The 13,247-nt window shown below is 32.4% G+C and overlaps 1 protein-coding gene across 9 annotated transcripts in view; it reads right to left on the minus strand.

Moving 5' to 3' along the window:
• The window catches only part of FIP1L1 (factor interacting with PAPOLA and CPSF1), a 100,561-nt gene that overhangs the window by 39,695 nt on the left and 47,619 nt on the right, over nt 1-13,247 (minus strand). For all 9 annotated transcript variants that reach the window (XM_074229427.1, XM_074229431.1, XM_074229433.1 and 6 more), the window contains one exon: nt 12,965-13,121. In XM_074229427.1, coding sequence (XP_074085528.1) covers nt 12,965-13,121 — 157 coding nt within the window. The remainder of the gene's footprint in view (nt 1-12,964; nt 13,122-13,247) is intronic.

The following is a 13,247-nucleotide window of genomic DNA, read 5'->3' on the forward strand; positions in this document are numbered from 1 at the left end:
CTCAATTTCCTGGCTGCATTCACTCAAAAGAATCACGAACCATGCTTTTTTGATCATACTCCATCTTGCATAAAAGTAACAACACAAAAGATAACATCCAACTTTCCTGATAAAACCCATCTAACAACTTGATATTATAGTTTCCCCCATTTGTTAAAACTGCAAATGAAGATTTAGCAATCATTTTAAAAGCACACTCGTGCACACATATAACAAACCCCATGAAATTTGACCAACTAAAATATAAGGTCCCAAGTAGACCCTTCACATATTTCCACAACAGCTCCATTAATACATTTTGACACTTTAATAAGACAATAGGCTCTTTTTTGTGGCCTTAACGAGGTGCAAAATACAACTTTGAAGATGAGGTCGAGCACCCATTTTCACAAACTTCTATATAGTTTAAGATACTCAAAAGCATTCAATAATACATTATTATTATTAATAGAAAAGGGAATGAAAATACAACATTTTCCTGGTGGAGGGAAGACTCTAGAAAACACAACAACCCAGAGCACCTGAAGAAAAATATGTCCAATTTATTACTACAAATTTCAGTGAACAATATCCTGGGATATTCCTGACTCACATTTGTACATAATTTGTAAACTTTGAGAAGCAGCAGTGCTTCAATAACACTTTTAGCCTAAGGTATTCTGGTTTTAGGACAAAAGCAAATCTCTCCAAAGAAAATATTACCAATTTACGTCAGTTAAGTGTTCTCTAAACACTAATGATGAAATTATTAATTTACATTTACCAAGCATTCAAATTGAACTAAATATTTAAAACAAAGTTACAAAAAAGTTAACTTGGTAAGCTACAAATAGAGAAAAAAAGATGCTAATAAGATTAAAAAAAGATGAAAACAATTTTTGAATCATTAAATTTTATATTTAAAGACTACTTGACAAAAATAACATTTCCTAAATTCTAACTGAATGATGCAATTTTTCTAACTAAAAAAATCAATCTATAAGTTACTTGAAATATGTATTATGAACAATTTCTATATTGTTTCAGTTGAAAACATCTGTTTATAATTTCATTAAAAATTTTCAGAATGCAAGTTAACATAGTAAATTTTAAACGTATCTTAAATCAAAAAATTTATCTTAAAATGTTCATCACAGCACCTGCCCCATCCATGTATTTCAGGTTCTAAAAATACAAACACAAAGAGAAATTCTAAAAGTTCTAAAGTACACCTTGTATATAATTTTTAAAATCATTAGCACCAAATAAATTCTGTTGGACACACCTAAATTTATTATTTACTTATTTGTTTGTTTATAGGGGCTTTTTTGCAAGGTGATGGGGTCAAGTGGCTTGCCCAAGGCCACCCAGCTAGGTAATTATTAAGTGTCTGAGACTGGATTTGAACTCAGGTACTCCTGACTCCAGGGCTGGTGCTCTATCTACTGCACCACCTAGCCGCCCCTACACCTAAATTTATTAGTGCCAATTCCCATTCATCTATTACTTCTTCTGTTTTCCACATTGCTAATTTGAAATACAGCAAAAACACTGATTACTCCACAAAGAGACTCTGAGGAGACCAAAAATAAATAGTAAGGAAAGGTAGGGCATATTATATTTTGTTAAACATTGCTATCTAATTTTCCACCACTAAAATTGTGTTAAGTTATGGAAAGTATGCTGCCCTTAAAGTGAGAAGCTCTCAATATGAGTTCTATCTCTGCGTTATATTTCCTTTATAAGTTTGGGTAGGTCACTCCATCTGGACCTGGGTTTCCTCATCTTTGAAAAAGATTCAACTGGAATTATTCATAAATTCCCTTCCATCTCTAAATTCCATGATACTATTTAATTGCCTTATCATGGCATATAAATGACCCTGTTTTTGAAAGTTATGCAGACAGAACAGAAGGTTCTGGCAAGTCATACCAAGTCGGAAAGGTTTTCAATAAGGACCTAGTGATATATTGCATGTCTATAGTTCAAAGAATAGCTTAAATTAACCTAACCAGATTCAAGCAGCATATATCAAGCAACCCCAGTCCTCCTAAGCTCCATTTTTATTTCACTACTTGCCTACTAGGTATTTCTAGCTGATGTTCACAAAACAGAACTCCTCCAAGGAGTTAATCCTCAGAGGTGCACAGTCTAGCCTTCCAATCTAAGTGTTTACCATTTATTTGTTCTGACCACAACTCCTAACTCTGGTCCTCTAGCAGGAGATTCCTTTACCTAACCATACTCTTCTGACCTCATTCCCCACCATAAACAATCTTGTTTAACCACACAGGGTCTTTTTCTGTCAAGCTGCATGCCACCTTTGTGCTCATATCTAGAAAAACCCAAAAAAGAGCCTTCTCTGCTCACGTTCATATGCTACTGAAAGACAACTGAGGAAATCAAACTCTGCTGACTGCGTCTACTAAAATGTGTTCACTGCAAATGAGCCCTTACTATGGCATTGAAATCTTTCTATTCTACACTAATTCATTTTTCTAGTGTACTCTCCCCAATACTGTCAAATACCCTTCTGGCTCTTCTCAGAGCATGACCAGAGAAAAGAGGCCATCCTTTGAGCTCTACTTCTAGTATATAGCTCAAAGTCTCTCAACATCATGCTCTTAAATCACCTTTGCTCTAGGCTAAAAGCTGACACGCTCATATCATTTTTGCCTTTATTTGAGAATGTCCTATACCTTCTGCAAAGAGCCCTTCCATTCATCTCTTCCATCTTCCTCCAATCTCCATATACCTACTGGATCCTTCCCACCACCACATCATTTCAACCTCTTGCAAACCTCCACTCATTTTTAAAATCTGCTCTTTTCTCAAAATTACCAACGATTTGTTAAAACTAAATCTGGGGGCAGCTAGGTGGCACAGTGAATAGAGCACTGGCCCTGGAGTCAGGAGGACCTGAGTTCAAATCCGGCTTCACACACTAATTGCCTAACTGTGTGACCTTGGGCAAGTCACTTAACCCCATTGCCTTGCAAAAACCTTAAAAAATAAAAAGCTAAATCTGATGGTCTTGTCTCACTTCTAATTCTTTCTCAAACATTCTCTTTAAGTTTTTCTTAAACAACAATCTCCAGTAAAAACATGGAATCATTTCCAAGTTGTCTTCTACTATGTAAACCTATTCATAGAAGGTTCACCATTTCCCATAGTTCAAGTCTTTAAAATTTTCCTCTAAGTCTAGATATCCAGACTATTTCTGTCCTGAGTCTAGTCCTTACATCGATTCATATCATCATCTTATTACATATTGTTGTCTCATAGGAATTTCAAACTCAGTGTCTTCTATCTTTCCCTTCAAACCATCTCCCTTACTAAATTTTACAACTTCTGTCAAGTAAAGCAATCTTTTTACACAGGTTCAAACTTCTGAGTGATCTACCATTATTTCCTCATCTCAAACAAGGTTGCCAAGTTATGTTGATACTGCCCAAAATAATCTTGCATGCATCATTCCCTTCTCTCTACTCACAGAGTCAGTAACACCTTAATTCACCTAACTACCTTAAGTCTGTAAAACCTTACAAGACCCTACCCTCCAAATTGGACCTCCTTAAGTTTCTCACTTCTTCAATTCATATGCCACACAGTTGCCCAGAAATGTTTCTAAAGGAAAAATTTGACTATGTACTTGCTTGCTCTCTTTCCTAAGAAGTTTCAATGATTCCTATTCCATCTATGTTCAACTATCCTATTTTGCAGATGACTTCCAGATCTAGAGCTCACAGTCTTCCTAAGCTCCAATTTTACTTCACTACTTGCCTACTGGGCATTTCCAGCTGATGTTCACAAAAAAGGAACATTTAATTTGACATACTCAAAATAGAAAGATTGTGTTCTTAATCACACTCCCCTCAAATTTCTCTTTTTCTATTAAGGTCACCATGATCCTTCCAATCACAAAGCTTTACGAACTTGGAATGGCATCTTTAATCAGTTGCTAAGACTTGTTGATTCCAACCTAGAAAATTTATTTTCCATCTGTTTTCTTCTCACACTCACAAAGTCCCTACCTTAACAGGTCAATATGGATTTCTACCTTCTAGTCTTTTTTCTCTTCAATCTATTTTCCCATACTCATCAAAACACTATTCCTAAAACTCAAGTTTCACCATCCCTCTGCTTTAAGAACCTTCAGCATAGCTTGATAATCTCAGGATAAAAAACAAAATATGAGCTTAGCATTTAAAGCCTATAATAATCTGAAAATAGTCTTTATAGGCTTATTTTGAATCACCCCAATATAGCACTACTGCCCCCAGCCTACATGCTCCAGGTGAAATGGCTTCCTTCTGTTTCCCAAATTTGAAATTAATAGCTATATATAAGCCTATGGTTTTCACAAAAACAAATCAGTCAACCAATGTTGGTGAATCATTAAACAAAAGTTTGATTTATTGAGTGATTTCAGGTAAATAATACGACGAAAGCACTTTCTAGACTTTAACCTTTTCAAATTATACTACATATTCTTTACTTTATGTACCCTTCAAACTAGACAAATTGGTTTTACTGCTATTCCTCACAGGCAATACTCTTATCTCAACCCATAGTCTATTCAACCCAACTTCTTCAAATTCCTAACTTCTTCAAAGCTCAACTGAAATACTGTAAGACATATTCTCTGATTATTCTTGGGTTACTACTAGTCCCCTTTCCCCTTTCCCACTGCCTCGTATCTATTTTGTATGTACTTATATGTGTACAAATGCTGTCTCTCCCAAAGAAAGGTCATTCGTTGAGAACAGGGACTGCTTCATTTTGGACTTTGTATTCCTGGTGCCTAGCAAAACACTTGTCACTCACAAATGGATAACAGTTGCCGCCTGCTTAACAACACTGTTAACTAACAGGGGAAAAAAAGTATGATATAACATATCTAATTAGATATAGTAAGAAAGAAGTAAAAGCTATAATCAGCTAACATTTCTATTAATGACTTTTACTATAAATAAAAAATATTCATTAACAGAGGAATAATGGCAGTAATTATTAGGAAGAGATCTAATGAAATGTATTTTTTTAATACAATTACAGACCCTAAATCAAAAACTAACTCCATTGTAAGTTTGACAATCAAAGACTCCTTAACAAATCTGGATAAAATCGACCTTCAAAGCCTTATTATCCATTCTTCCCATAGTCTCTTCTCTAGGGAAAATGAACTACTTATTATTTCCTGATCTTTTCCTATTTTCTAAGATTTCTACAAATGCATTTGTGGCCCCAGAACTTCACAGATACCCCTGCAGCCTACTGCAATAAACTGAAACAAACCTTAGAGACCATCTTTCTCAACTCCCTCACTTTCACAGAGGAGAAAAACATGAGTAAAAGATAAGGCACTTGCACTAGAGCACACTGGCTCATGCTAGACTATAGGTCTTTCCAAAATCACTACAGTTCTTTTCATGCTAGAGCCTTCTAAGTGAAAAACTGATCGTGAGCATCCTAATTGAAAAGTAAAAATACTGTATGTTGATATTTTGTCTTCTATTCCCAACTGGCAGTTCTATTGTCAAGGTATACTAATTAATTTATACAAGTCAATTTTCTCAAAAAACTTCAAATTAAAGAACCAGCAGAAAGGGATGGAAAAGAATGTCAGATGTGACTATCTTTCAACCTATCAAATATATTTCCTGATCTGCATTTAAAAATAAACATCTTCCAGCAAAAAATCTTGAAATCTACATAATTGTACTCTTCAAGTGGTATATAAGAAAAACTTATACATGTGTGATGAATTAGTAATATTCAAATGAGTAATATTATGAATTAGTAATATTCAATACATAAACAGTGAAAAGGAAAATGGCAAAAGTTGTCATGATTGCTATGAAAATTCTGGCATAGTAAGAAAAAATTCCTGCCTTACTCTGTGAAATTTTCATCTTGCTTCTTCAAGTTTTATTACCCAATAGAAAAGTTGAATTAAAGGGGACATATTCTGTCTATAGTTAGGGTAGACTAATTCTGTTTTATCTTTTTCTTATTTATATTTCCAATGCAATCCAATATATGATACACAGTAGGCACTTAATAAATAAATTTTTTTGACTATTGATTAACTAGAGCATCTTGTTACTTTAGAAACCCTTTTACATACTAGACAAGTGGCAATCAATATTTTATGTGCATCCTTCAACTCTTAAAAGGGTAAAGAAAAAATTTACTTATTTATACTAACTTTGAAAACTCTCAAAACACAATATCCAAGTACTAGAACACTATAGGTTTTGAGTTTCTTTACTAGCTCAGCACTGCTAGCAAGAGACTTGTAAATAAGAAAAAGATTCATATATATATATATATATATATATATATATATATATGTATAATATATATATGCATAGTAAAATTCCACGATTACTTAACATTTTTATAATAAAATATAGAGAATGAAAATTTCAAGTTTAAGTAAATTTATAAAACTAAACCTAAGAAGTTCACCAAACATCTTACAAGGTATTCCTGTTCAGATAATTCAACATGATATGAAAGTCGATTTTCTAAGGTTCTGCTAACAAATCAAAAATTCCTGAAGGTTTCTCAAAATGAGAAAATCTTCCTGTATGAGTTGGAGATTATGTTTGCTATCCGAGAGTAGGAATAGGTAAAGTAGGAGAGTGCCATTAAAAGAACAATGGCTACCTGGTGATTTATTTATTTATTTTTTTGGTCACAGAAACTTATGAAAAGTTTAACTAAGGTAAGGAGAAAATATCCACATTGATTCATCATTGATTCCTATAAGAATATACTGATTATAACAAGGGTCAATCAAATAGTAGGATTAAGAGTATTTGTGCTGAGGGGCAGCTAGGTGGCGCAATAGATAGAGCACCAGCCCTGGAGTCCGGAGTACCTGAGTTCAAATCCAACCTCAGACACTTAATAATTACCTAGCTGCGTGGCCTTGGGCAAGTCAATTAATCATTTGCCTTGCAAAAATCTAAAAAAAAGGTATTCGTGTTGAAATCACAGTCTAGGAGTGAGGATTAAAAAAAATTAAGATTCTTTTTAAGGGGCAAAGTTCTTATACTTTTTTTTATTCTCCCCCAAAAGAGTATTGTCCTTTACACAATGAAGACTTCATGAATGCTAATGAATCATATTCTCAATCTCAATATTTGCCCTTATTCTTTGGTCAAAATGAACCAGAAGTGAATCTGAAAGATACACTTCAAAAATTAGTAACATTTTTAAAGGTTTTAAGTCCCTTGATTAAATTCAGGGCATTTCATAAATTATATTATAAAATTAAAAGATATTTTCCTTATTCATCAATACCTTCAATTTCTGAAACTCAAGAGCACTATTACAAGGGTTGGCAATTAAGTCTAATCATACAGTAAAAAAGAAAGAGGAAAAAGCTAAATAGTCTCAAAAAAGACCTTATAGCTATTCAAGTCCAGAAATGTAATTATTTTCAAATAAAATTACGGAAAATAAAAAGCCAAGATTAGTAATTTTAATTAAATTTTTGCATATCATAATAAACATCTTTATCTGAACAGCAAAAACCACTTTCCAATGGAAATGCTTTTCTTTGTACCTAGTAATATGGCATTTTTCAAATATCACACACATGCCACATCTACCATACATCTATATTAGAGAAAGATCTAAGAGTGAAGAATAAAGGACATTGTTTTATAATCTATGAAATAAGCTATTAACATTTCAGTTGTCTTCATTTTTAGAAAAGTAGGGAAAAACCAAATTAACTCAATCAGAAAAAATTACAGCATTAATTTTAAGAACGAGGCAATTAGATGCCTTCCTTTGCAATTAACACTGATAGTTCTTTTACATTCTTTTCAAATGTAGTCCCCCCAAATATGAAAAAATAATTTTATATAAAAGTGGACATCTATAGATTCTCACAAATTAAAGACTCAAAAACCTATAATTATTTTTTTCTAAAATTAGCTGAGGGATAAAATAATCAAAAATGCTTTCTTGCATTCTATATATCATTTTAATATTTCTTCATATCTTTCTAAAAGATAGATATATAATCCATATATATTATGCTATATATATTATATATGATATATATATAAATAAAAATAGGGTCACTGATAAAAAAGTAATAAAATTTTGAAAATAAAGGCACCTATGGCCCTGAGAAATTCAATCTTTTAGACTAGATTAAAAAAGAGAAATCTTACATGGAAAAATTCTAAAGGATTCAAAAGCAACAAGTGAAGACATCTAAACAAGTGAAATTATAATTTTTTAAAATAATTTTCAACTACCAGTATATGCCAACTAAAACAACTAACAAAAATAATTTTCCATAAGAAATACAATAAAGTCTCAGGTAAAACGTAGATATTACTTTCTGTTTGCTTAAGAAGGCACAGAAGAAAATCTAAGAAGAATATGAAAAAAGAAAATGTCATAGGAGCATCCATTATAAAAGGGATCTTAGAATTGTTATCTAATACTTGCATTTTTTCTGTCAAATAGTACCAGTTAATATGAAGTATAAATAGAACTTTTGGTTCTACTATTGAGAGCCATGTGGATGGCAGATTCCATTTTACTAACAGTTTTGAAAGCTTATAGTAGCACAATTAAAGAGTGCCAAAGCCCTAGTCCTAGATTTTACTTGTAGATATTAGAAGCATATGATGTTAAAGTAGGCTTTTCTGAACAAGAGCATGTTGTAAGTCTGTTAAACAAGACTGAAAATGATTATATAGTTGCTTGAAAACATATTTTGCATATGTGCCATGTTTCCAGAGATGAATTTTATGAATATCACAAATGCAAAACAATTCCACTGAAGGGAAGAAAACAAATTCAAATTAAAGTATCTTTTTTTTTTAAGTTTTTGCAAGGCAATGGGGTTAAGTAGCTTGCCCAAGGCCACACAGCTAGATAACTATTAAGTTGTCTGAGGTTGGATTTGAACTCAGGTACTCCTGACTCCAGGGCCAGTGCTCTACCCACTGCGCCACCTAGCCACCCCAAATTAAAGTATCTTAAACAGCAGGTGTGATATTTCTTTAACAAAAGAACATTCCTACATGCAAGAACTGGTTGCTACTTTTGCCCTAGTGAGTCAGTGATACAAATCTTCCTAAAGATCAGAAAACTTGGTAATGATTTAATCTGCACCGTTCCTCTTTTTTCCTAAATCTCATTTGAACAATCAAGATAAAATGATGACAATAAATAACAATCATTAAAAAGTATTAATTTTGGCAATACAAAAGTGAATGTTATACCAAACATAACTGGTATTGACATTAAAAAAAAAACAGTCAAAAGTATCAAGAGCCAACAATTAAAAAGACAAACTATTCAGAATTCTGGAGTATTTTTTTTTCCTGTCCTTGCCCTGGATCATAATTACCAACTTTCTAAATATGATATAGTCTAGTATCACTTAAAGAAACATTATAAAGTAGAAAGGTTTTTACTGAGCATGACACGAAACATTTTTAACTTCAAATTTTATTTACCATATAAGTAAAACCTGTCATAAAACTAATTAATTTTCTCAATCATATATACCTTTTCCTTAATACTCTACTTTAAAAAAGTCAATTAAAAAACAAAATAAAAAGTTGTTAAGGGATTTAATCAAAACCAACTTCCACAGAGCATGTAACTTGGGGAACAACAAATATTTAACCTAGCTTTCTATAATTGTAATTATAGTAAAATGTAAGTGTTTAGACATTAAGAAGCATTTTTTTCGGTCTATGTAATGATTCAATCATTTGTAGATCCCCACAAACCATAGATTATGTAATTTTAAAAAGCATATTTTATGAAATACATTGCTTCAGTTTTATTGAACATTGCCTGATATGTGTATTATAGTCCCAATGACCACAAAAGCAAAACTAGAATGTAAAACTAATCCTTGAACAATGCTAGGCATTACATTTTTATTTCTGTGTGTGATAAAAGCAAAGAATATAGAAAAGCTCGGATCTCTTAAAGAGACATGGTACTATCTTTTAATATTTCAATTGCAACCTGCAGGTCACCAGGTCTTCTAATTTCTGAAAGACTATTAGTAATATAGATTGAGAATTGAAAGGGTTCTTTAAAATCACCTAGTCCACTTCATTTTACATAGAGGAAACTAAGGCCCAGAAAGACTAAATAACTTGCCTGAAGTTAAAAAAAAAAAGCAAGGTAGAGCTAAGATTATGAACTCACTTCCTCTGATTCCACAGCCTACTTTCCAGGTTAACATATTGTCTCCCCTTATAACAGACCCCAAAAGATATAGAAGACAAATGAATTTTTTGATGAAGTGTCAACAATTTCACTTGAGTCACCTAATGCTACAGTTCTTAAGATAAAATATAAAAACAAATAGTCAATTCTCAATTATTCATGCTAGCAAAATCTAGTAGTTCAGATAATCTAAAATTATTAATAATTGTGAACTACCTACACATTTATACTTAAACATTTTTGCAGTTATATCAGTAAAGCATAGAGTGAGACTAAAACTACTTCACTTATAAAAATACTAATTGTACAGAAAGGGGATGACAATTAAGGTTTTGGGATTATAATTTAAAAAATCTACAACACACAATTTCAAGTTGACAATATAAAGACTGTGAAACAAGATTAGTTGACTTCTGTCAACTAGTATCAAATCTGTATTAAATAGAAGGATATTGGCCCTAGCAGATCTGAAGGCTAGGTACACAATATTTAGGACATTTCTTCTTTTGCCAGGTACACAATATTTAGAACATTTCTGCTTTTGCAAACAAAATCATTCTCTATCTTACAGAGACCCTAGGCATTGCAAAATGACAGGATGAGCACTTCTCTTTCAGGAGTGGATTGTACCTCATCACCCATTTTCTCTTATAAACAACTAATAGTGAAGGGAGACAAACAGTGGGCTAAAATCCCAAAGGTACAGCCCTATGGCAGAGTGGCAATACTCTTTAAATATTATACCTTTTATTCTCATAGGCAATTTAGGCACTTTAAATAAAGAACATTCACAATTAAATGTTTTAATGAATATATCTATTATTTGAAAAAATACCTTTAAAGCTAATTAGTTAAATTATAAAGTTAAATAGACCAGAGACTAACAAAGTAATTTATGGATTATATATGCCATGCCATCATATCTTCCTTTTGTCATTTCATCAGTTTTTTGTATAATTATAGGTCAAAATCATGGGTTAGCAGTTCTAGTGTAGGTAGCCTCCAACTGATGAATGAGTAGTCTTCCAAAGTTCCCTTTAAGCCAGCTGTTTGGAAAGAACATTTTACCTAATACCCCAATTAAAATGACCAATCTTCAGTATAATTGTTATTATCTAGGTGTACAAGGAAGGCAATGCAAACCAATTTAAAAATGACTAGAAGTTACATCTAATTTCAAAATTATCTACACATTTAAGAGAGATGTACACAAAGATGTTTTTGCTGAGATTTCAGAAAGGATGAATGAAAGAAACAACAGCTTAAACATTGAGAACATATTCTGAAGCAAGAGCCATAATCAGGGAAGCCATGCCACAATGGTCAAAACCCTAAAATGATCCTGCTTTTGTCATAGCTGTTTCTCTCAAAACTTCTAAATCATCGGTTTCTTTAAATTCTTCATTAAAAACAAAACAAAAAAACCTAGTCTCATCCAACAGAATTGTAGCGCTATGGAGAGATATGGGTCATTTCTATATGCTGAATTTTAGGATCCTAGCTAGCTGTCCTACAACAGAACAAGGGGAAATAAATGGGTGGTCACCAAGTTTGATAAAATGAGAAAAAACATCAACCCATAACGTTTTCAGCAGACCAAGTAACATTATTTTTATGATATGAAGTGCAGCATACAATTAAGTAAGGATTACCACCTCCCTTACAATGAAAAAGAGGCTTAAGAAAATAAAACTTTATCTCATCCATCTTGTTACTTGTTAGTAGCTTTAATCAAAATTTGTTGTGGAATATACTGGAATGGGAATATAAATGCTCAATTATTTGTGTATTTCAATGATTTGTTATTCTTGATATCCAATAGTATAATCAAGAGTGAGCTTGAACCCAATAAAAAAAAAATAGTACATCTTTTTGCTGTTCTATTTTTTAAATTGTGTTGAGTTTAATAAAGGAGAAGCCCCACAAGGTAAATGAGTATGAACACAAAAAGAACAAACCCAACTGCTATTTTTATAGGGCTTCTCTAAACAGAATATAATTTTTTGTCCTATTCAAGATTATAAAAATGTTTCCTGACAGAATTTTTTAAAACAACTTTAAACATATGTCTTTTTTGCTATATAAGCATTTGAACACATAGGATTAAATATCCTTGGGGAGAATCACAGCTGAATTTAAGATTACAATTACAGTTTATTTTCAAATTACATCATTTTCTCTTTTTTACTATACCAAATAATACTGCTGTGATGAAGCAACATGAAACTTTGTACATAAGGATACATAAGGATTAGTATGAAATAATGAAGGGAAAGCTGGCCCTCATGTCAGAAGTCCAAGGTTCAAGTCCACCTGTTCACATATACCGGCTGTTGTAATAACCAAGTTATTCAACCTTGCAATGGCCCAAGCAACTCTTTAATTCAATAAGTTACAGATGAGTTGCCAGTATGAATCTCTGTAGTGAGGTTCTACACCATGGGGCTCCCCTAAACCGAATAAATCTCAGCTAAGCACTCAAACCTTCCAAAATATTATGTATATACAAATGGAGAAACTTATATATTACATAAACATACAAACACATAACATGTATACAAGTATGCATGTTATATATATGTATATAAAATAAAAACTTAGGTCTTCATCTAATCAATTTCACATGCATCATATGTTATACCATTACTGAAATCACTATTGAAATAATGGTACATTTCATATTCTCCCTGGAAGAAATAAAAAGAAGCAATTTCACATTGCTTTTCCTTTCAAATAAGTTATGTATATAACTTACCTGGTGGGGGAATCAAAGGTGGAGCAGTGCTGACAGTTGGAGGAGGAGGAAGAAAGGGAGGAGGTGGGAGATGAGTAGGAGGAGCTCCTGGAGGGAAAAATGGAGGTGGTTTGCTAAAATTGTTGTCTACTTCAGCAGCAGATCGTTCCGAAAGAACCTATAGGAATTAAGAATATTTGAACATATCTATACAATTTGTATCTTTTAACTATTAACTATAACTAAAGTTTTATTCTAGAAAGAAAGGAAAAAAGATAACTGAATATTGCATAAAGTTGAGTTA

The sequence above is a fragment of the Macrotis lagotis genome, chromosome 3, assembly GCF_037893015.1.
Source record: "Macrotis lagotis isolate mMagLag1 chromosome 3, bilby.v1.9.chrom.fasta, whole genome shotgun sequence".
NCBI lineage: Eukaryota > Metazoa > Chordata > Mammalia > Peramelemorphia > Peramelidae > Macrotis > Macrotis lagotis.